Source organism: Vigna angularis, chromosome 11, assembly GCF_016808095.1.
Source record: "Vigna angularis cultivar LongXiaoDou No.4 chromosome 11, ASM1680809v1, whole genome shotgun sequence".
In the NCBI taxonomy this organism is placed as follows: domain Eukaryota; kingdom Viridiplantae; phylum Streptophyta; class Magnoliopsida; order Fabales; family Fabaceae; genus Vigna; species Vigna angularis.
The window spans coordinates 13,618,290-13,644,957 of NC_068980.1; the positions used below are offsets into that span (position 1 = coordinate 13,618,290).

A 26,668-nucleotide genomic window follows, 5' to 3' on the forward strand; every position below is an offset into this window, starting at 1 on the left:
ACATAATGTATTAAATAAGAGGTGTGAATATAAAATTTTAAGACATATAAAACTACAACTTACTAGGCTAAAATTTATCAGTATTCTCTTTTTCATGAAATGTAACTAGGTTGAACATCAATTAAAATAAAATGTGTTTCAATTAATTAACTCAAAAACAACAATTAGATTGATTTTTAAAGGAATTACTAGTAAAAAAATAACATTTTATGACGATCTATTATGACGAATAAAAATCATCCCTTGTAATAGATTAATCGGTGGTAGAATTGTAATAAATTTAAGATATATTATAACGTAATTAAAAAATCAGTCATAATAATATGTAATAAGATATATTATTAGAATAAAATATTGTGATTAAAACGCAAATACATATATGGAGAGCCTGTGTTTTCATTAGCATAGTAGAAAATGAATAAAAGATTGATAAGTGTAGGAATTATAGTACTTTATATTCGTTAGCTACCAAACATTTATAAAATTTCACATAAAAGCAGAAAAACTAGCTTGTGACCAAATTTTCATTAACATTGAGACTACTTTGCTCCATAAGTGTAGGATTAATTTATTGATCAAGTAAAAAAAAACTAAAATAATAAAAGATCAATATTAAAAAAAGACAAGTTGTCATGGTATTAACCACAAGGATTTAGAAATACAAGAAAATATGATGATAATGAGACTGAATTTGTGTTCTTCTATGCTATCATATGTATGTGTAATGGCTGTCCTTAAATCGTCAGTTTATGAGTTCATTTCTCTAATAAACCAAAAATAAAAATACGAACATGGAAATATGAATTGTCAATGTGATACTAATTATATATTAGTATTTTGTTAGATAATAAATTTTAGATCAACAAAGTATATCAAAGTTCTAAAATATAACTAAATATTAAATTATACATAAGAGACCTGAGCCTGTTACGAATGGAGATGTCACAATTGTCAGATTTATATTTCTTAAGTTTGATTTATTTTTTCATAAGTAAGATTTAAGATTTAGGGTGTAATTATTTTGTATTATTTGTTTACAACGTAAAAATGGTATAATAAAAACAAACCTGTTTTCGCTACTTTAGACCGATGAAAAATGAATTTTAGTAGTTTTATACAAAAAATAAACATTAATTTGAATGTATTATTTTGATAAAAAAATATTGTTTGATTAAAATTCATCACTGAGTATTAAGTAGTAGTAGATTTTAAGTTTTAGTGGGTGGTTTGACAAATAATGGTTTTAATGGGTGGTTAGATAAATAATGGTTTTAGTTGGCGGTTCGATAAATAATAATTTTAATATTATAGTAAAGAATGGACTTTAAATCTAATTTACTTTTTAAAAAATATTGATAAACTAAGATTTATATTTACTTGTATATTTTAAATTAATTTTATTTCTATGTGAAATTTATACCATTGAAAACTTTTGACACAAGCATCCATTATAAGAAAACAGATATTTTAAAGGAAGATTGGGTTTTGAGAGAAAGAAATGGGCATCCTACACTTTTACACAAGTGGTTGAGCATTTAGTAAACAATAGTACTTTAAAAAAGTGAAGAAAGAAACAAGTTGTAGAATCTTTAAAATTGTCTTTCTCAATAACCATATTATTGACTTGAGATGAATGGAGTTGCCATTTTGGATTCCTTTTGTAAAACCATGATAACTTTCTACAACCATAGCAAAATATTCTTCAACCAGGAATCAAGGAGACTGATTAATTAATCCCATTTACATGTTTACATTCATAACTGTCATCATCTATGCTTTTGTAAATATGGATAAATTTACATTGAAAACACAGACTTTCACACAAGTGAATCCAAGAAACAAGTACAACAACACAAAGGCCTAAGGTTTTCCATGGATGCTACACTATACAATATAGCAAAACACTAATCATACTTCTCTCTCCACAAGTAGACAAGAAAGAAGAGCCAGGAAGTGGCCAACGCAATGTCCCCAACAGCATGTCTAGGCCAGTCATGGGCAAGATCTTCAAGCTTCCTTCCAAAGTAGAATCTCCAAACTGCCATAGATATGTGAAGAAAGACACACCCTTTGGCAAAGAAACTTTGGAACTCCCAGTCCTTAACACAAGCAACCATGAACACAAGGAATCCAATTGTGAACAACAACAAGCCAGAGAAGGAATCTGAGGTTTGAATCAGTAACTGATCATGAGGTGTTGACCCTTGAAGCTTGCTTGCTGTCTTTGGTCCATGCCCCAGCACACATATCTCTTTCGAATAAAACACCATTAGGACTCCACAAGTCAAAGCTATTGCAGAATGCAGAACACATATTATGAAAAAGCAAGAAGAACCCATTCCTCCAAATTCCAAAAACCCTTTCTTTTTTCACACTCAGCTCAGCTTCTTCCCCAGTAAAGGCAGTTCAAATCTCAAGCTCTAGTTACTTCACTTACCAGTAGTACAGTAACAGTGATAACAGCAACAGAACCAAATCTGTGACATGACCAATCCTGATTCTAGTTTGAAGCATGCTAACTTTTTCATCATCACCCTTTAGAACTTCAACCGAACAAATCAGAAGCTTAGTCTACTCAAATTTCAGACATAGCATCAAAAGGATGCTGAACTTCACCTTGATCACAACTTGTTGACAGATTTCAGAAAACCAGTTTCAATTTGGTAGATAAAGGCTGAGAGGACTTACACAAAGAGGGAGAGAGGACTAGAAGATTAAGTTTTGAGATTGAGTAGAGAAGGAGCTTGATGAACGAAGTTGATGTTGTGTTACCATAAATACCTCATAAATTGGATCCATATTTCATGCAGACATCGCCATGGTTTTCTGGTGGCCTCCTTTCTTGTTTGTTCTACTAGGCAATTAATTGAATGGTTGGTGGGTCATAGAAATGGGTCTACATGAGATTATTCAGAAAATGTTGTCGTTATATTTGGTATTTTCAAACTTGTAGGCCACGACATTTTTATATTTGTCAAAATACTAAAGGGGCTTTCATTAGACATCATTCATAATTTTGTACTCATTTAATCTTAAGGATAAGTATGCCAGAAATCTATGATCTGCCACCCGAATTCTAAGTATCTTGTTTTGGTTTTGGTGTGTGTGTGTGGCAGTCTGGGAGAAATTCTACTCATATGCTTTTTTATTTTATAATTAGGAGAAATGAAAATGAAAGACGTGGCGGCAAAAGATAAACAGAAAAAAAAATCTACAAAAAACTATCAAAATATATTGTGGGAGTAATTAATATAACTATTGTATTCTATTAAATTGTTTATAAAAACATATATATCTGAGAAATCATTGTATATTCTTAGAATAGTTATCAACACTACATAAAAAACAGTTATATTTGTATATTCTGATCATCGTTAAATATAAATATATTAAACTACAATTTGTTCAAGTTGTGCTATCTTTCAAGTGTATTATATTCTAAATGAATTTAATTTAACTATCTTGGTACGAATATTTTCTCTCATTTTTTTTCTTTAGAACGTTGATTAGTTTTGAACGAAAGTTAAGATTTTGTTTTCCGGTTCTAAATCTCTTTTACTGATCTTGTTAAGATTTTTAACGAAAGTGCACACTCACTGGTAAGGAATTTTACAATTTTAAATTAATCTTTAAAATCTATAAAATTTATAATAAGATATTAGTGATAGAGAAAGTGGGAAAACTATCTTTAAGAAGTAAAATCATAGTTATCCATAATATAATAAAAAAAAGGAAAATATAATTTCTAAAATTGGAAAGAGAAATTTCTGATTTAAATGTATCTCTAGTAAGAGTATACTTTACTAAATATAATTATATATATTCAGGTATCATTGGTGTCACTTAGAAAAGGAAAAAAAATTAGATGCAAAAATTTGAAGAATGTTCAATTGTAGGCTGGAAATGCGAAAATTGTAAGTTTGTCAACGTTTCAAGAATATTGAAAATGTCAAAATTTGACTAATCCAAATATGGAATATGATAAAGATTTGTTTAAAGAGATTTTTTAGAACAAGAAATGGTGTTCAGATGTTTTAAAGTACACGAAAATTGCCAAGTGTTGTTGGAATACACTTGAACAATAAAATAGAGAATTATATCTCTTTCAAAAGTTAGTGACAAGCGATTTCACACGCAGGTTTGGTAATGCCAGTGGTCACTTATTCTAATTTTTCATTTATCTTTCTGAATAATGATATACATTTGAATTGTTTCTTCTTAAAAGTCAATTATTTTTTGTCTTAACATAGAATTTTCCATGTTTAATAAATCAGATACTAATCTCGAACATAGCATGATTTTCACTGATACAGTATAACCATTTTCGGTTTCACTTATTTTCAGGGGAAAAAACCCAAACATTTAGCCCATTTCAGAGAAGATTTTCTTTTTCTAGAAAACTAATCTTTCAAAAATTATTCGTAAAAAGAAAATCTAACCATACACACTGTTCTCTCCACAGGCCAACTTTTATTTCTGTAATTTTTCAAGCACTGTTACGAACATCCAACAGAAACACGGATCCAAACACATTCTACAAAGACTACAACTATATAGCAACGGTAGGGCAGAGAAAAAATTAGTGATAATTAAGTGTGCAAAATGCACTATTGAGAACCCCCCTTTTTTTTTCTTTTTCCTTTTGGAAAAAGGGGGTAAAGATCTTTCAAAGATATTTACAATTCATTAAGCAACAGCTTCAAAATTGTTGTGAGCTCTTTGAAGTATAAATTTGCAACAAAGAATGCATGCATTTACACTTAATAAAAAGAAAACAAAAAGCCTCGTGGAAGAAGATAACACTAAACCAAAAAGTGGTTCAAAACATTGCTGAATACTCTATGATGATGCTTTGGACCTGATCTCCTTTCTCCTCTCCAACGTCTAGGATGATTCCTCATCTGAAACTTGTTATAATAAGCAGCTGGACTAGGACGCCGGATTACAACAGCTGGTGGAGGCATGTGTTCCAAAACGTCTCTATGGTAAGTCTAGTAGAATTCATCACAAACCACCAACATCAAAATCCAAACCATTGAAGAGGAAATAAAGCACATGCTAAAAGACCTTCACAAACATTTGCAAATGCATGTTGACTTCATAAACCAGTAAGCTTTTTCTAACAGCTAAACACAACTGCAGGGCAAGACGCAAATACAAACCTGTATCACAAAGTTACGTCTTTCACAATCCATAAACATGTTAATTCTCCAACCAGTTTTTGCCATTATTTTGTCTCTTACTGTGGAAAAGCTTAATTGATCCCTGGAAGTAAAGCGATCAACTTCGTTGAACCATAAGCAAGTAAAAAGATTTGTAATTGGAATGTGCTCTCTTATGATAACACACCCTTCAGGAACATCTGCAGAAACTCAGCCATAAGCAATACTTCAGACTTTTAAGATGGAGGAACTATTATATGCAAGCACAGGCACAGATGTGAACACATAAGCCATTTTACATATGCAGGCATGAATATATCAAAAAAATTCCTACCACTAGTTATAGGAAGCTTGTCTCTGGAATAATGAGTTAAGCCATCGTATAATTTATAAAATCGAATTTGGTTATCAATGGAAGCATTTTCATATTTTCCAGCAGCTTTATTAGCCTCAGCTTCAACAAATACATCAAAGCGTCTATAGTGTCTTGAAATCGCAAAAGTAGCATTTGGGCGCCACAAGAACCTGAAGGATATGAAAGGCAATGATACTTAAAGATATTAGAAATATACACTTACAATTTATGGTTGCATATATCCTCTTCATATGTTGTGCTATAAAATAAAGGCAAATGACCAAGATATTAGATTAAATACTATGACTTTTCATTTAATACTATATGTTTTAACTCCCTAGCAATTGTCCTAAGGATAGTAATTAACGATGCTCAAGTTACCAGTGGTTCACCAAAAGTAAAGATAATAGGAGTCATTTGATCATATCATTACTTAAACAGAGAGACCAGAGTCCGTATAGTGTAATAAGAAGATTCAATTTAGCAAGTTGGATATGTGGATTGCTAGCTATTTATAAGCTTTAACAAAATATTCAATTAGAAAATACCAAGAGAACTACTTGAAATTTCTCTTTGCTATATATTATAGATAGCATAGCTTGCTAGAATCCGACTGCACCACATCAAATGGTAAAAGATATGCACTAGTATAAATAAACCGTGTAAATCTGCTGAAAATCATTTAGCCAATAATAAAAGTAAATCCTTTAAATATATGGTTATTATTATAATATCCAAAACTTGTCAAATCAAAATCAATTTACAACTAAATGAACAAACAAAACTACATATTTTCATCAGAATATAATTGGAAGCAAACAATGTCATTGTGTATTCTCAAGTCTAAATGACGGTAAATAGAATAAATAATAGCAAATAAAAATTTATCCCACCAAATACAAAAGAAATAAAAACCAAACTAATTTTTAGTAAAATAGAGAGCAGAGATTGCTTTACCTCTCAATAACCTGATATGGGTCCACGACGAGCTCAAGCTTCCCGTCAATCCATATAGAATATCGGGCATTAGGGAAGATCCTGTGTAAAAGAAGTTTTGGAACCTGTAATAAGTTTTGCGGCATCGTGAGATCACATAAAGTTTCAGAAAGGGGAATGTATAAAAAGATCTTATTCAACTTCAGTAGAATATATATCTAATTATTTTGTGAGTCCTTCGTAATAAAGCAATAATTCAGAATTCCTTCTCACAATATTTTTTAACCAATTCATTTTCCTTCCCTTCTCAGCTTTCCAAACAAGTTTATATTAAATTAAAGCATTCATAACAATAATTACTCTAGTACAAAACAGTCTACATATGAAATCAAATGCTACATAATATTTAAATACATAAAAAATCAATTCCTCAAGTTTAGGGCATAGAAGCCTTAACTCTTTGCTTTCAACTCTGCGCTTCTATACACTCTTATTGTGTTATTAATACTGTATGAACTAGTAAAATCATTTCCCCAATCACAAAACATGGTGAAATGTTGAAGAAAGTGGAAATAAACAAAAATAAAGGCCAAGGTTAGGCCAGAAATCAAAAGCTTCAATTGAAAAGGGGGACCGTGTCTAGAAATGATAGAATATCTGCTGAAAATTGTACAACTTTCAAGAATGCGCACAATAGATTTTACTATAATAAATAGTGAGAAGCAAAAAGTAAGCTGTCAACCTTTCCGTTACGCCGAGAATCAGCGTAAGGAATATTATGGACGACAATGATTCTCCATAATCCAACTCTCCTGCTGCTACTCAAAATGCTGGCATTCTTCATAAACATTTCTGTTTCTTCATCAATGAACATATAGAAAGGAATGTTTCTCTTTGCTTCTGAACTGATGTTCCTGGGCTGCTGTATAACATCATAGTTTCCTGGCATAGATAGAAGGAACTATGTGAAGAAGAAAACAAACAAAAAGATGTATATCTGTAGGAGATTAGCCATAAGCCATACCAAATATGGCAGATGCAACAATGACATCATGGTACTTATCCAACTCTAAGAGATCAGCCTCGTCAAAATCAAATCCAGTCCCACGACCAGGTCTGCTTCCTTTGACAAATCTGATAAGAGTTTATGCCAATGCAGGAAAAGGAATAAAAATACATGTAGTAAACAAAACACTGATACTAATGTGGGGGTGACTTCTAAAAATTCTTCAAGGAATATTAATCTCCAGACTGGGAGAAAATTAAATATAAATAAAAAAAAAGAACTAACCCGCAGTGCACTGTCATGGTCTCTTTTATATCAAAAGCAGCATTCCTTTCTTCCAGAGAAGGGTATCCACCAAAATCAGAGCCACCATGTCGGTCACTATTAATTGAATTTTCATCATGCACATATGTCAAACTACGAAGTATAGGAGATTTTGATGGGGAACTTGGCATACTAGCTATAGCTTGCTTCACTGGAATATAACACACAGGGCATGCTGAAAATGAAGAGAGCAAACCCGATTACACGAATTCTAGAGGGACAATAACTAAATATGCAGTGTGTGTACGTGAAAATAAGATGTTATTGCTCATATTCGGGTTAATAATTTGAGTTAAGAAATGAAAATAGGCCAAATGGAAAAACAAGACTTACGGCGTGGTCCAGTTCGTCTTCTATCAACTGGTGGAGGCGGAAATGCAAAATGGTCACAACGATGTCTCCAAGTAGGGAATTTTGCCCTTTTGCCTTTAGACTTGGACAAGGACAATGAAGAAGGAGCAGAAGGTGGCCTTGATGTGCTTCTATATCTACTTGTCGATGAGAACACTCTAGAAGAATTACTATCCTGGGACTTATCTTCTACAACTCCTCTAGGTCTTAAAATTCCATACCTAGTAACGGCATAAGATCTCGTATCTTCAATTTCACTCGTGATGCTTCCACCTAGTTCATCACAACACCAAAATACATTGTAAACATACATATTTTAAATCATAATCGAACCTTATGAAGATAAACAGGCATAAAACCAGGGGAAGTCCTAAATCAAATCACTATATCTCAAATGGTGTCTTAACTCCTAACCAATATAACTTCAACTTTAGAAAGAAAAGAAAAACAATTGAACAACAAGACATGAACTAACAATTCCAGAAAGATCAAAACTAAAACACATTATACTATCACTTATTGATCTTAAAAATTTATAAGATGCAAAGTGTTGAAAATCGCACGTCAATTAAAGATAGGACCAATTTAAAATATATATGTAGATGCAAACCTCACTTTATAAGCTAGTTTTGTGGAGAATTAGATTTAAAATCTCCTTCTTAACATGCTATAGAAAATGACTTAGAGTTTATCTTAACAAAATTTGTGTTGGACACATCATTCTACCTGTTATCGGACCACTATCAAACCACCTATTAATGTATAATCCTGTACCCAAAATATATATACTTCGGTGTAAAGGGATGTATTAAAAGCTCTACGTTAACTAGAAATAAGATCAATTTAGAGTATATATATAAACCTCTTGTGAGGTTAAATTAACTTAAAATCTCCTTCTTAACACAAAATATCATTGAAATGATAGCAAACGAAATTTTATGGTACACCGCCTTATTACTTCCTCCATCCTACAACGACCGGCACATTTAGCCTTCTAAAAAGTTCCAAAATAGATTGTGTGCTCACCTTTCAAGCATTATTTTTTTTTCTAATTTCTCCTAAATTTAATTATTTTCTCCATTTCAATAAAAGTAATGCATTTATAGGAAGAGTAATGGTGTGATTGGATAAAAAATTCTAATTCAGTAATTTCGTTTTATAGAAAGTTAAAATATCGTGTGATAAAAAATGTTGTTTACATGGAACATTTTTAAAAAATTGAAATTCTAGAAATTCAGATTAATTTGATTATTTGAAATTATAAATTTTCAAATTTCACATTAAAGTAAATTTTAAAAATTTTAAAATTATCTTTTTTTCAAAATTATGTTTCCTTTCTTCGTACAATCTTCTCGAATCGGCTTCAGCCGTGACATTTTGACTCCTCACATTGGGACATCATCATCACTTAATTAAGACAAGAAATTTGTCGGTTTGTTTAAGGTTAAGTCCTTGTCAGCTTGACATTTTTTTTTATTGTTGTTGACAATTTTAGATCAGAATCACTTTTACCAATATTCTTAGATTTATTTTTATTAATATATAGATTAATATTATTTTTCAATCAATATAAGTTAGAATTGTTTTAGTTAACATTACCGTTTTTCTATTGATGTCAACCTTTATGTCAGAAAAAAATAGAAAGAACAGTTAGTAAGCGGAGGTTGGAGGACTTAGGACGAGTTTTATAGCAGTTAGCAGTAGTTTCTTTGGGATCTGTCCTGTGTAAGGGAAAGTTTTTCCCTTGACTGTTGTTGATTGCTTTCACTGTTTCCCATTCAATAAAACTGTTTTTCCCTTGTGAGAATTCATAAAGTTGTTGTGATTATTGACTCTAAGATAGTATCTAGGTTACTTGATACCAAGAATATTAGAAAGTGGGTTTTAAGCCTAACTCAACCCGATAGCGGGTGGAATAGAAGAATAGAATGCTCACATAGAACTCGCTAGGATAGGCTCTAACCATGGCTCTGATACCATAATAGAAAGTGGGTTTTAAGCCTAACTCAACCCACAAAACCGGCTTGTAAGGTAAGGTTTGCACCTCACTTATATATTATAATTTGGCCTTATCTCTAGTCGATGTGGGACTTCCAACAAAGAAACCTAACACAACCATACTTCTTTTCTTTTTTAATTGATGACAATGTAGATCAAAGATATTGTACGGCCAATACAAGTCAATGGTACTTTTTATTGGAATCCAAATGTGAATTTAAGTCTCACATTAAAGTTAAGTGTCTTATAAGGTAGAAAACTTATGTATCTATTGTCTTAAAGTTTTTTGGGTTGGAGGTAATATCAATTTCTATGGATTAGACCTGTGTCTAATTGGTGTTTGTATCTTTTGCGGAATTGTCCACTCAAAAGATGGTGACCGGTTTAGACAAAGACAAGGGTTTCAGACAAACGTGTCTCATTGTGGTATAACGGCGATATAAGAAGGTAACCATTGAGGTCCTCATAGTTAGGAATGTTTGTGTTCAAAAGGGAATACCAACACAGAAGGAACTCATCCTTAAAGGAAAGATTGGTAGAAACCTATTCCCTTAAGGTTTTTTGTTGGGCTCATGTCTCATTGGAATTGTATCTCCCTGGTGAATTCTCCACTTGAAAGACTCATTAGTATCAAAGCCAATAGTTTGTCTTGTTAACCACTGAGGATAAAGGTTTTAGGAAATTGTGTCCCGTTGTGGTATAATGACGATATAAGAAGGTCACCATTAAAGTACTCATTGTTAAGAATGTTTGCACTCAAAAGGAAAGTATACTAATGTAGAAGGGACTCACCCTTATGGTAAAGATTATTAGAAATCTAAATATGAGTTTAAGTCTCACATTAAATAAAAATGAAAAAGTTGAATGTCTTATAAGATAAAAGACCTATAAATCTATTGTCTTAAAATTTTGGTTGAAGATGATATTAATCTCTTATATGAGTGGAGTTCACGTCTCATTAGTATTATAACTTCCCAGTAAATTCTCTCCACGAAAAACTCACCACTAATTGTTGCTACTCAAGGTTTTCCCAACTAACATTAGCATACTATTTATTTTTCAACAATGTCAAAGATACTATTTTTCAACTAATATAAAGTCAAGGATGTTTAATCATCATTGATGGAGTTATTTTATTATTAACATTTTTGGAATTAATTTTTCGTTTAGGCTAGAGATATTTCATAGTAGAGGTAAGTCAGGGTTTTATTTTTCAAAGGGTGTTAGCCAGTTTTTTTTAGTTAGTGTTTGTTGTGGGTATTTGTTGGCCCATGTTTATAACAACTGTTTTTCAATTTATTTCACTAATGTTAGTTATTTTTAGTAATTATCACTTCGGGAGATTTCCAACCTACAATAGAAAGGTTGATGAAAGAACCTAACGAATATCATAAGAGACTAATCTCAATCCAAGTTAGTCAAAATGATTATATATAATATCAATTAAAAATAACATCAAAGATGACATTAAAAAAAAATCAACGTCAATTAAAATTTTTTGACCCACTTTAGTTATATTTTGAATTATTAAGTATTGTTTATATTAAGATAAACCTTCTGAATTTAGTGATAATTCAAAAACTATCCAAACAGAAAAATAAAAAATTAATTAATTTGAATTATCTTATCTAACTAAAATATTTAAAAATAAAACAATAATTTAAATTTAATATATTTTAATTTTCTTTAAATTGAAGCCACTTTAAGACTGTTTTACTGGAAGAGTTTCAAGAAGTAACAATCTTTTAATGTGTGAAAGAAACTTATACTGTAGTGATTTTAGGATGGAATGAGTATATTACACAGATGCAAAGCAAAGTGTGTTTCAAGGTTTAAAAATGTATTCCCCAAAATGTGAATTTGGGAAAGGAATATTTCCGTTTTTCATTAGCTTTGAAAAATTATTCCTGCCACTGTGTTTGTTTCAAGGAATAAAGATTTTTCATTTTTGCATGAGAAATGAACAATTTTCATGTTTGTAATGATTTTCAAAAAATTATTCCTATGTATTTATCATGTTTGAGAAAGTACCCACACTTTGTTTAGATTCACTTTTAGTGAGAAAGTTATATTCCCCAAGAAATCTGGGAATTTATTTTCTAATCTAATTATTTCCATTTACATTCTTCATTTTTATTCTTATATTTCAAAATTTTGAAAATAATTCTAGGAATGTTAAAACGTATCCAATCATTGTCTTAAAATGCTTTTAGGAAAATTATCACAATTCATAATATTCTTAGAAATGTGATTCTAGGAGATGCAATATTATACCTCACAACAAACACCCCATGAGTATTGATCACGTCCTAAAAGTATATATGTGGTATTTCCCTTCACGTTTACTTCCATAGTGAAGCATAAAAAGGTTATTATCTAACCGATCAGAACTTACTCATCCTTCTACAATAACTACACTTTAAACAAGACCATTATGGACCGTAAGTAAAATTCTACTCTTGCTTTCTATTATAAATTGTTTTGAATTTTAAATAATATTCCTAGGAGAATTAAAATTCAGCCAAACCTATTCTTAAATTTACTCAAATAAAGTAGGACAGTAGATAAATAAGTGCTGCTGTCAGTGATACTTTCCAATCAAAATTGGAATTTAACTTTGCAGTTGAGAATTCTAGTAAATGTCAGTAATATGAGTTTGTCCTAAATATTAATTAATGGTTCGAATATTTCGTAGAAATGTCATTGCCATAAATCCAACATAATTATATCTTGAAATGATGCCAAGAATTCCAACAACTCGACAAAGAGTATATACAAGCCATTTCAATCCAGAGTGAATAAGGATTCAGGAAAAATTACCATACTTTCTAGAACAATAATGGTTTCATCCAATTTTCGAAGTGTCATTAATTATCCTTGTAAATTGAAAAAAAAATTCTGTAATTGACCTCTATCATAAACATGTGCAGTTTCAAACGATTTAATCATTGATTTTTGTAACTTCTTCGATTTACTGTGTTTTCTCACAGGAAAGCAATAAATCAATAAAGGATCTCCCATCGAAACAATTCTTATGAATGGTTTTCTACATTAAAAAATATTATTCGTAATCTTCATTGTGCATACCATCATTAATTGATTTACAGTAGATTTTATATTAATAAAAATATGCAAAAAAATTCTAAATAACTTCTACTTTTATATTTTCTTAATTTAAATTTAATTATGAAACATAGTGATATGTATTCTGTTGGTATGAAATTTGACAAAATATTATTTTCTATTCTTAAGAAAAATTGTTTGTAGCAGTAACTCTAGAAGATGTATTTCAAGCAACAAATGATTATCCTAAACATACCCTAAATAACTACTAACCATTGAGATGTTTAATTGGTTATAAAAGTTTTACCAAAATTTTTATTACACTCTTCTTTAGTTTTATTCTTACTTGTTACTTACATAATATATAAAATAATAATTAAAAATAATTAGATTAGTGTGAATATATAATGAAATAAACTTAGAATTATAACATCAGTGAATTTAAAAATGATCAGAAGACAGAAAGTGAAATGGTGGGAGTATATCTAGGAGGCATTGATAAGGTGAAAACGAAAACATAAAATATGAAGAGGAAGTAACTAACCTCTGTAAACAGTGAAACAGCCAAAAAGGAAAACACAAAGGCCAAGGGCAAACATGAAGAGCATTGCGACCCTGACTCGCCCAAGGCGCCGGCAAATAAAAAAGAAACCCCTCTCTTTCTCTCTGGGGTTGTAGAGGAGCGTCTTTGAAGGTCTACGCACAAGCGTGGCCACAGAAACGTTGCCGTTTTGCAGCGAACCATAGCTCCCCGTGCGCACACCCAATGACACCCCAGTCATCGTTCTTCTCCCTTCAATACCATCACCTTCCACAACTCTCCTCTCTCTACCACTATTTTCCAATTCCCCCAACCCTTTTCCTCAACAATATCAAATTATTTAACACCAACAATAGTAATCAGCAATTGATAATGATTAAAAATAGTGAAAACACCCGCGAAGTGCCAACAACCTTAATCTCTTCACATCACGTTGTATCGCACCCGTTCCAGGGTTCGCGATTCGTTCGGGGAGCTGCATTTCCCAGGACGCGTGTGGGGTGTCAGAAACGGCCACTGATCGAAGGAGGGTCGGGTACGACGGCGAATGGTGGAAGCGACGACGTCGGGAGCGCCGCCGGCGTTGTGGCGGTGGCGAGGTGGAATCGGAGATCGGAAGTGGAAATGTGAAATTATGGAATGTGATTAGGGAGCGAGAAGAGGATTGGAGATGGATTGACGCATAGCGTGAATGGAGGGAAGATGCAATAGCCTCTTTTACCAGAGGAGGTAGATGCACGCGCGATTTTGCATGGGCCTCAGGCCCAAATTAACGTTCCTCCAAAAACAAAAACTCTGAGGCAAAATCTTTCTGCCCCTCCATACATTTCTTTCTGTACCCATATGTCATGTGAAAAGACATTTATGTCCTTATCTTCTTCCTCCATCATCTTCCTTTTCTGATAGTGCAACCCCTCATCCTTCTTCTTTCTTTAAAATGTATTTTTTATTTTGTGTTCCAAAAATTACAATTTAAAATATAACTTTTACATTTGATATTTATGCATTTTGGAATCCCCGAATTATGTATTCCAAAAAAAATAAAATGAAAACATTTAAATTATTGAGACGCAAGAAGAAACTGTCACACTCCAAGTATAGCTTTTCAGTCATGGGAATGGCCCATTCATCCATGCAAACCAAACTTCGATAATAGTGTTTGAATGAGTATTTATTTCAAATATTAAAATGAGATACGTTAAAAAAAAAGTATTAAAATCACATTATCAAACTATTTTTCTATATAATTATGTTAATAGATTAAATTTACCATGTTCTTGTTATTTATTTAACACTTTTTTAATAAAAAAAAAGTAAGACAAGAAATGTTCAACTGAAAATGTATAGGTCAACATTAATAAATTTAGTTAATAATAAATCAATAATTGATTTACTTGCGTGTAAATTGGTTTATAGAACAGTAATGTATTTTGGATGATTGAAAAGTACGAGAATGATGCAATTGTAGTAAACCCTAGTATTTGAAAATTGGTTGGTCATAAAACACTAGTGTAAGAATAGTACAGACTTTTTTGGTAAAACATAAAAAGGTGTGTTAAAGTTTACTAAATGAATGTATAAAGTTAAGTATCACCAACCATACTAACTACTTGTTAGTTCAATAAAGTCTGCTGTTTTTCAAAAGTAAACTAATTTATTGATCCTTTTATAAATTATTAATTTTATGAGTAAATATTATTTATGGGTGAATGTTTTTTAACCTTATTATATTTCATTTTGTTTTAATCATATTTATTATTATTTATTTTCTTTTATATGTGAATACAATCTACTTATCACATGAAGAAAATAACAATAAATAAAAGTTTTTTATTTTATATTATCTTTTAAAACATTAATGTTCATAAGATTTAAAAATCATTCAATATATTCAATGTAATAACCTTTAAAAAAATAAAAAATAAAACTTAAAAACAGTTTCTGAAGACATTTTCAGAAACTTACATTTCATTTTCTCTCCTTCAAACATCTCTCTATCATTGTCCTCTTCAAAACTCATTCTTCTCTCTAGATTTTTCCTCCATTGAGTCACTGGATTCCCATTCCGCAGACGTCTAGGCGATCTTTGCATCAAGGGCTCCAATTTTCACCGATTGCATTTGCGATTTCGTAGGGTAAGTAACTTTCCTTTTTTTGAACTGTGATCATGTAGCAAATTTTGCTGCATGTAGTTCACTTGTGATTTTTCCCCAAAATCTTAACCCTAAGCTTATTTTAGAGACTAATTTCTATCACCATTTGGTGAAATATAGGTGCTGTCAATTTTTACTAGAGTGCCTTTGGATTTCCTCTTGAGTTTAGCTGCTGGAAATTTAAGGTAAGGGGAACTGAGTTTTTCTTTTTATTTATGCCTTGTGAAATCCTTGTATGCATGAGATGGGTTTTGTAGAAATTGTGAAAGAATGCCTATGTTTAATTATTTCTTTCTTTCACATTATTTTAATTATTGTTTCTACACAAGAAAACCTTGCTGTTTGGATGTTGTATTGCACCTAAATCATTTCTGATTGCTGTCAAAAAGGCATGTTGTTAGCTGTTATAAATTCTGCAAATTTCTTGCTGTGTTAAATTAAAATTCTGCAGAAAAAAAAAAAATGCTGTTGTTTTTAAAAATTCTGCACCAGAAAATGTTGCTGTTTCTGTCATAAAAAAAATGTTGTTGTTTTAAAATTTCTGCACCAGAAAATGTTGTTGAATCTTACTAAAAAGCAATTAGTTTAAGCTTGAATATTCTGATTGCAGCAGTCTTGGTACTGTATTTTCACTTTTGAATATGTTGTTTCTCTTTAAAAATAAATGCTGGTTGAACCTGGATGTAATAAGTAATGTGTGGTTTTCATCTAGTTTATTTGTCTATAGAAGATGTATTGACTAAGAGATTTATTTCGGAATTTTTGATAGTTGCATAAGCATGAATATGGTTTCTTACTTTTAGAAAAGGCAGAGATAGAGATAAAGTTAAGTGGTATAGAATTTAGAGTAAAATAGTGAGGATGTAGTTAGATGCTACAGGAAATTTTCACTAGGTACGGAAATAAGAAGCTAGTGGTAGACAACCTTATATTTTTGTTTATAAATGATTGGAAATGAGATCTCTGTAGCATTCTCGTAAGTATAAATTGGTGGTTTTAAAGAATTGGATAAGTTATAAAAAGAAGGGTATGGGAGGGTCGTGAGGGTATTTGTTTTTAATAATAATTTGTTAAATATCAAATTTAGTTACTTTAATACGTTAGTCTTCTTTGTTGGAAATTGTTTACGTAAACTTAAATCATAAAAGTTTAATTAACATATTTTATTTAAGCCATGATGGTTTAAGAAAATATATTTTTGGTGTATTAGAAATTACATTCCAGAGGCCTTTTAATTTTATTGACGTATGACTTTAAATATTTTAGTGTGAGCATGTAGATAGTTTCACTTTTTGTTAATTTTATTAACTTTAAATATTGAAAGGAAGAAGCTATTAGACATATGATTGTACTAGGGTCATCCTTGCTGATTAATGATAGAAGTATAAATGGTTGTAATGTAGTCTTAGGCATTCATAGAGAAATGATAAACTATTATTTATTTTGGGATTGTAGAACTATATTACTTGGTGGCAACTTTAGCGTGTATATTTTGGTTTGATTTTGGTTCAAAGGAATTATGAAATGATCAAAAGTCTTGATTGGTGTGAAACTTTGAGAGGAATTATTGATTCAAGAGGTATATCCTATGATTTAAAGTGGTCGGATTGAATATGAAAGTAAGATCTCTAGGTGAGATCATTTAGTGTATTGAATGAATGTAAGAGGCTTTCATATGGGGGTTATCCCTAACACTCTAACGGTCTCTCATTCTCACTTAGAGAGGATTGACGCGTGTGGTGAGAGTAGTGGGAGGTCTTAGGGTAGACGCTATCACTGGAGGTCTATTCCGCGGTAACGGACTAGCCTTGTGTGTGGTCGGGTGAAACCCCTCGGCAATGGCTTTGCAAAGCAGTAGGGGCCACCACAAGTGCACAACCCGCCCCAGCTCTACATTCATTCCAAGTCTGGACGTGTCTAGAGTCTTAACATGATAGGATGTTTGTCTTGATGAGTTTTATGAAATAAATGCTTATGTTTATGATGACTAAGGTGTTTATGTGTGTATGGATATTCTGGGAAATGCTAGATTGATTGAAAATGAATTGTATGATTGTTTGAGACCTAGCTCACCCTTGCATTTGTATGTGTTGCATGTGTTTGCTTTCCCCTTTGCGATGATCATCCAATCCTTTGGATGTGAGCAGTAGGTGATGATGTACCTTTGGAGCAAGCTTTGGAAGTTGAGGAAGACCCAGCCCCTAGTGCTTAGGATTTCTACTAGCTCTTAATTTAAATAGCTCTTTATTTTGAAAGACTTCTAGCCTTCATTTTATCATGATCTGTATTTTGGAAACACTCTTTAGGTCCCATTGAACCTTTATTCAATCATGTATTTTGGAGAATTATGAACTTGTACTTAAGTTTTAAAACTTCCCAGCCAGACTTGGATAACTGTACTCCTTAATCCTATCTATTGTGTACTCTTAACTGTTTTATATTATTATAATCGATGCATTCTACATATATACATTGCTATATATTTTGGGATGTCACATTCAATCAATACGATGAACTATTGTATTTAAAGAAAATAAGTACATATTGTTTTGTCTTGCCTTGTATAATGTAAATGTTTTCTCTTTAAGGTCAACACTTTGCAAACTTTTCCTATTAATTTTTATCCTGTATTGGTGTTGTTTGTTATAAAAGTTGTTTGGCTTGATCAATCTTCTTTATCCCTTTATCTTTATCATATTTTTTAGCATTTTTACGGAGAATTCTTGAGATTTCTTAATTAGAGACAATATTATATAATATGTTTATATGAAATGATTAAGTCATTCTCAAGTAATCCTATAAATTATCCGAGTGAAAAAAATTTCTGTTAACAACAATAAATAAAAGTTTTGCTCACTGATATTCTTTATGATATCTAAACTTATTACTTCCTCTTTTATATAAGTGATGTTTCAACATCTTCTACTTCAAAGCATGATGTCTCAAACAAATATATTTTGTCATAGAGGTATTTTAAGTGTTTTGTTAGATAACACTTATAAGATATTTTGCCATATTAAAATTGTTGTTTACTAAAACTCCTTGTGATGTCTCTTGTATTGATTTGCTTTCTACGAGAATGTTCACTAGTGCAGAAAATGCCTTTAACATCACCCTTTAGATGTTCGACCCTCGAATATCCAATGTATAAAATGACCGGTGGCATTTTCCGTAAATAAAACAACCATATAGACGTCTGTTCTGGAGGGAACAGACTTCTAAAGGCACATAGACGTCTGATGTGGGAGAACAAACTTCTATATACTAATTTTTGAAATCTAAAAAGTCACTTTTTGACTCCATTTAGACGTCAGATCCCGTCAATCCGACTTCTAAAGCCATATAGACGTCTGATGTGGGGGGAACAGACTTCTATATACTCATTTTTTAAATCTAAAAAGTCACTTTTTGACTCCATTTAGACGTCAGATCCCGCCAATCCAACTTCTAAAGCCATATAAACGTCTGATGTGGGGGGAACAGACTTTTATATACTCATTTTAAAAATCTAAAAAGTCACTTTTTGAATGCATTTAGACACCAGATCCCGCCAATCCAACTTCTAAAGTCATATAGATGTCTGATATTGGGAGAACAGACTTCTATATACTCATTTTTTAAATCTAAAAAGTCACTTTTTGACTCCATTTAGACGTCAGATCCCGCCAATCCGACTTCTAAAGCCATATAAACGTCTGATTTGGGAGGAACAGACTTCTATATACTCATTTTTGAAATCTAAAAAGTCACTTTTTGACTCTATTTAGACGTCAGATCCCGCCAATCCGACTTCTAAAGCCATATAGACGTCTGATTTGGGGGAACAGACTTCTATATACTCATTTTTGAAATCTAAAATGTCACTTTTTGACTCCATTTAGACGTCAGATCTCGCCAATCCGACTTCTAAAGCCATATAGATGTCTGATGTGAGGGGAACAAACTTCTATATACTTATTTTTGAAATATAAAAAGTCACTTTTTGACTCTATTTAGACGTCAGATCCTGTCAATCCGACTTCTAAAGCCATATAGACGTCTGATGTGGGGGGAACAGACTTCTATATACTCATTTTTGAAATCTAAAAAGTCATTTTTTTGACTCCATTTATATGTTAGATCCTGTCAATCCGACTTCTAAAGTCATATAGACGTCTGATGTGGGGGTAACAGACTTCTATATGGCTGCATTAAAACACCGCGAACGTAGGGCAGCAGTTACGCGCACTTAATGTTCATCATCTTCCTCGCGTTTTCTCTCCACGGGCTACGTTTTTCAGGTTCGTTTTCTCACTTTTGCACCGTTTAAAATTAGTTTTACTTTGATTACATTACTCTTTGATGAATTATCTTTCATTTGAACCGATTAAAATGCGTTTTCGTTGGGTTTTGGTGCAGTCTTGCTTGTGTCCTTGGGCGGCGATTTCTTGCATTTTGCACTCATCTAATTCCCTCCATTACGTTTTTAAAACCATCGAATACAAAAAAATGTACAATCCATTCTCTTCAACTAAAATATAAAGTTGTAAACTCGAATCACCATGAGCCAGGAGCAATCCGAGAGGCCTCAAGCGGAGAAAGATCCAATCAAATACGGCGACGCTTTAGACGTATTATCTGTAGTGTCAGATGTTTATATAGACGTCTGACAGTGCAAGCCGACGTCCCATCAACGTTACCCATAAAGACGTTAGGTCGGGATCAGACGTAAAAAGCCCAAAATAAAAGACGTTTAAAGCCTTTTCTGCACTAGTGGTTAGTTGTGATGCTTCTAGTTTTGATTTGCCCACTAATGATAATGCTAATAAAAATGTTCAAAATAAACTTAGGAGAAGTAAAAGAAAAAGGCATAATAAATATTTTGTTCCTAACTTTTTTTCATGAGTATGATCTTAAGACTCCTTGTTGTAAAATTATTGAATGTAAATGGATTTTTAGTAAAAAATTAAGAACTGATGGATCCATAGATAAATTTAAGACAAGACTTGTTATTGGTTGTCGACAAGTAGGTGTAGATTTCTTTATATATATTCAACTGTTTCAAAAGTTACTACAATTAGAGTTTTAAATTGCTCTTCTTATATTTTTAATTTACAAATTTATCAAATAGATGTTTAAACTATTTTTTTAAATGGTGGTTTAGAAAATAGAATATATATGAACCAACATAAGGGCTTTAAAGAGTTATGAAATGAAAATAAAGTATGTAAACTTGTTAAGACTTGAAACGACTTAAAAAAAATACCAAAGCAATGACATGAAAATTTGACCAAGTTATTATTTCATATAGTTTTCATATTAATAATAACGATAAATGTGTTGTATGTAAAATAATACAATAATAATATTTATGCTTATACGACACATTAATATTTGGTAGTAATATTGATATTACAAAAGATCTGAAACATTTGTTACCTAATAATTTTATTCTAGAGGACCTTTGTCCTATGGTTATTGTGGGTATTAAGTTTATAAAGAAGATGATAACATTGTTTTAAGTCAATTTCTTCTTGTAAATATTTACAAAAGATTTGTTCATTATTATATTTGACTAATTTATCTAAACTTTATATTTCATATGTAATCGGTAGATTAGAAAAATATATACATTATCCTAATCATTCTCAGTGTAGTGCATTGGAAAAGGTGTTTAAATATTTGAAAAGAAACCATTAATTATAGAATTAATAATACAAAATTTCTTGTTGTTAATGAAAAATTAAGTGATACAAAATTATATTTGATTACAATAACACAAAATCAACTACTGGTTATGTTTTTATTTTGGATGGAGGTGCAATACCATGAAAATATGTTAAACAAACTATTATTTCACAATTTACCATGAAACTTGAAATTATTGGTTAAGATATTGTTGTAGGGATGTTCAACATACACACATAGATCTCCACACTAATAAGATATTATCCACTTTGGGTCAAACTCTCACGGATTTGTTTTTGGTACCACTCCAAAAGACTTCTTACCAGTTGAGGTATCTTATGTGTATATAAACACATGTCAATTTCTTATTTTATCCGATTTGAAACTTTGTTTGTACTCAACAATTGTTATTATTGAGAAGTAACTTTTTATAAACTTTTATATGATTTATTGTTATTAAACAAGTCTATACTTTTTATTTAAATATATAGTGTTAGTTAAGGTGTTATACATTTATTTTATATTATTTTTTAAAATATTGATGTTTATAAGGTTCGAAAATCTTTTATTGTACTTAATTGATCTAGCAAGTTATATTTTGAAAGAGGAATAGATATTATTATGTATTTTCGTGTAGATAATTTTCTTTCCAAGGACAACGTTCTAGGTACTTTAATCCAGACTATTTTTAATAATTTCTTTCTTAATGATTTATTCATATATTGTTCTGGTTTATCCGAAGAATTGTTTATCTTTATTAATTCTCTTTAAACATATTCATGCTTTTTTTATATTTCTTTTATAAAAGTAACGAAAATAAATAATGTTTATTCATATAATTGATATAATAATTATACAAAAAGTAGAGGGTTGTGATGAATTTTCTTATAATAAAAATTAAGTAGACCAAATCACAATTCAATATAGTAATACTCGACTCAACATACAAAAAGTTGTAATACAACTCGTTAAATTACTTGCTAGTTGAAATGTGTAGAAGTATTGAACGAAAAAAAAAGGTTAGAAAGTACTTTGTGTTGTGGTGTAAGAAAGATAACTTTTTGAAACACTTGATAAAAATCTTCAACTTTCTACAAAATCATTTCAACATGATAAGTGGTAAAAAGGGTTGGACGTTTCTTTTTCCAAACACAGTTTTTGAGAAGTGTAAACAGAAATTGGTAATCATAAACTTACTTCAAAAACATGCTTACGCAACATAACTACACCATTTTAACAATATATAAATGACTAACATGATTCATTTCACCATCATCATTTTGACTATAATTAACCATTAATTACTCTCTTAGAAGCTAATGATACTCTTTTAAGACCCGTATATATATATATATATATATATATATATATATATATATATATATATATATATATATATATATATATATATATATATATATATCATTAACATGTTAAATTTAATATCTCTAATTACATTACATAAATCCAAACCTCATTTGAGAATATCTAATACAGTACAAGAGTTTTAAAAATAAGAGTTGCATTTATTACCTATATATGATGTAAATAATTTATACACTTTGATATAAACATGATGGTGATGGATTGAGTATTGAAAATTCTAAAAACATTTAATAATTGAGTCTCTGTCCTTGACTTGTCAAGCAGAACAATTCACATGATATGTCAGCCATTTTTGGTTAGTCTGAAATTACAACCTTTTCAAAATAAAATAAAAATAAAAAAGGAAAGCAAATATAGTACGTATAATGTAATAATATTTTAAGCAATATAAATATCAATTATATATATACATACTATTATAATGCAAGTACAACGATGAACGCGAGCCATGCTTTGCGGCAAATAGTTATAACTTCGCTTATGGATCAAAACCCTATTAATAATCACATCCATTTAGCCCTTTAAAATTGAGGATTGAAATTGCATAAAGAATCGCTAAATCTTAATTAATTACTGTCAAAAAGAAATTCTTATTAATTGTTTTCAAAACACCCTGAATTTGATTTGTTTTATATATGACAAATTTATAAAGAGAAATATATGTTAGATTGGACGGGGGAGTAATATAATATCCTAATTTTAAATTAAAGAAGAGATGAAAGCAGTATATTTGTTTAATGTAACGACCTGATTACTAAGAAATATGCTTAACTACATAATTATATAAAGAAATTTAACATACTTAACATTTCATCAACATGTATAAAGAACTATAAAATTCAAACATAGGTAGTTTATACAATAAGAAAATTTTGAATGTTTTAAGACACGAAGATAATGCATTATATATTGTACTATAGTCGAATGCTACATAGTCATAAGCTAACCAATTCCTATTCAATCACATTATATATTACACTTGGTAGATATTTTTAGATTAAAACGAGTTAATAGAATAAGGTATGATTATTTGCGTTTTAAGGAAGGAGTTTATACTTATAAAGGTCTTCTATCACTTTGATTTACTTGGCAGTAACAGTAGAACTGTTATGATAGCCTGCATAAGTCTGACTGATATTAATGCTCAAGAAATCCTTAACACTTTGTAATAAACCCTTAACACTTTGAAGTATGCAAGTCGTGCATGCCACATCCAAAACAAGCTTGTTGTCAACAAAGATCTCATGTACAATGAAACGCTAAAAATGCGACAAGAGTATTTGTAAGCAGAACTTTATGCTTGCTCTAGTGGCTCTTCCAAGGAAGTTCAAGTCCTTATGGAAATGATTTCTTGACTTGAAACAGCTAATAAGGATCTTTATTACGAACTTCGTGAATACCGTAGTAGATGCTCTGTTGTAGATCAATGTGAAAAAAGATACTTATGCTAATAGCACATGTAATGCAAAGACTAATGGTCTTAAGAGGGGCTTACCTATAACAAACTTTGATTATCCAATGAATTAAACAACAGACGATTTAAGGGAAATCAAAGAAGTAGCAAAAGAGTGGGAGCACACTCTTTTGCAAAATAGTATGGATAGAAAGATACATGAATTGAATAAACGCTTAGAGCAAAAAGAGTCTTAGATGAAACTTTTTGGAATATCTAATGCTGATTGGGGGGCTCATATAGATGATAGAAAATCCACAATAGGGTAATGTGTCTATCATGGTGACAACATTGTTTCGAGGTCTTCCAAAACGCAACAAACAGTCTTTAGAAGTAGCATTGAAGCTGAATCACGTAGTATTGCATCTATCACTACAAAAATCTCTTTGATGCACACTTTTCTTTGTGAGGACTACGACAACTTTTAAGCCTAAATAGTGTTTGGCTTCTTCAGCCTCAACGTACTTCATCCCATCTTCTAAGCCTTAACGACCAAAAAGTTACATGTTGTCAATTAAATAGATGCTTGTGCAACCTTCAATACAGTTCCTTGTTGATTACCTTGTCGATTTTGGTCGAACCTTTCATGTAGTTCCCTTTCGACTACATTGTCGATTTTGGTTGAACCTTTCATGCAATTCCCTATCGACGATGTTGTTGATCCTGGTTGAACATTTCATGTAGTTTCCTGTCGACCTTTCATGTAATTTCCTGTTGACTGCCTTGTTGGTCCTGGTTGAACCTTTCGAGTAGTTCCTTATCGAGTACCTTGTTGGGCCTGATTGAACCTTTCATACAGTTCCCTATTGACTACCTTAAAGGTCTTGGTTGAACAGTTCATACAGTTCCATATCGACTACCTTGTCGATCCTAATTGAACCTTTCAAAGAACAATATTTCTTATATTTTATATCTCACATTTCTACTATTAGACATTATTTCCTCTTATACTATGCTTTGCTCACGTGTATCACACAATGATAACATATGGACAACAAATAAAAAATAAAGCACCAACATGATCTTATTTATTTTTATAAAGTTCAAATATATATAAAATAGTTATAATTAAAAAAAATTTAACAAATCATTTATAAATTTCAAAATACATGTAATCATTTAATTATTACAAGACTTAATACATAATAACATGTAGTGAACCGAATATGCTTTAATCATGCACTTATCATAGGATTCTCGGTAGTGGATTTATGCAAAAAATCGTTGTAACTCCATTTGCCTCACATATACAATAACATGGTTAATTCTTTGTCGCATCGTCAAACTAGGTTTCTTTCAACTCGAAATCCCACTATACATTAATACAACGAAGGGATACAACAACGTTTGTTTTGGGGTTATGATAGTAGTTACAAAATTGAGGTATATTCAGGCGAGGTAAAAAGACGAGACTTTTGGCGTCGATTCAAAAAGCAAAAAAAGTTATGATTTTACCCCGGTTCAAAAAACCCGAAGCAGTAAACAAAAAAAAATTGGGTATTTTACTTTGGTTGGATCCAAAACCAAGGCAATAGATCCTTTATGCTTCGGTTGGATTCAAAACCGAGACAATAAACTTTTTTCTGCCTCGATTTTTACCACAATCACTGTCTAAAGTCAATTTTTTTTAAAAAAAATAGTTATGTTTCTTCAACATTCCATATCATAGAAGCATCATATTACAAAAACACACCTGTTTACATATATTTGAGTTATAATGACTTATTATTAAGACTCTAGCTCAATACATACACTAACACATGCATAAATGAAACAACTATCCTTAGAATTACTTTCATTCACAACATAACATACAAGAGAAACATTCGTAGATTATAAAACATCTTTAAATCCAAATTTTAGAATCTAAAATAGAGCCCACTCATGCTTAGCGTAGAAAATAATGTCCAACCACAATCCTCTAGTACCCAATGTTCGCATGTCTATGCAACACCTAAAATATACCATTAAGTATACTAGGTTGTTATATTATAACAAGTGTCGTACCCATAAGAATTTGGTAGAAAATACAATGTTTTATAGTCGTATTTAAGATATTTGAAAACATATTTATGCTGGTGGAAAAGTTATAAAACACGTTGGAAAATAGTTTGAATTGCTCTATGAATGACTTTTAAATGGTTTGCTAAGAATCTAATTAAAATTTTCAAACAAAAACAGATCAACATTTAACCTTTAACCTGGTTGTTACTTGGTAGTTGTTACTATGTTAATCAATATAATTATATTATACTATAATCAAGGTTTATTTG

General features: G+C 30.9%; 2 protein-coding genes across 2 annotated transcripts; both read right to left on the bottom strand.

Annotated features, from left to right (window-relative positions):
- Positions 1-1,701: 1,701 nt before the first annotated feature.
- Positions 1,702-2,944, bottom strand: LOC108333298 (uncharacterized). Its single transcript, XM_017568703.2, has one exon. It carries the CDS (start codon positions 2,337-2,339, stop codon positions 1,905-1,907), a length of 435 nt encoding a protein of 144 aa, XP_017424192.1. The 5' UTR covers positions 2,340-2,944; the 3' UTR covers positions 1,702-1,904.
- A 1,619-nt stretch (positions 2,945-4,563) lies between these two features.
- Positions 4,564-14,442, bottom strand: LOC108332437 (probable hexosyltransferase MUCI70). Its single transcript, XM_017567701.2, has 9 exons — positions 13,740-14,442; positions 8,117-8,407; positions 7,745-7,958; positions 7,478-7,587; positions 7,196-7,395; positions 6,475-6,578; positions 5,497-5,687; positions 5,163-5,362; positions 4,564-4,991 (listed from the first exon to the last, which is right to left on the bottom strand). The coding sequence occupies exons 1-9, from the start codon at positions 13,975-13,977 to the stop codon at positions 4,803-4,805; spliced, it is 1,737 nt and encodes a 578-aa protein (XP_017423190.1). The 5' UTR covers positions 13,978-14,442; the 3' UTR covers positions 4,564-4,802.
- Positions 14,443-26,668: the final 12,226 nt, after the last annotated feature.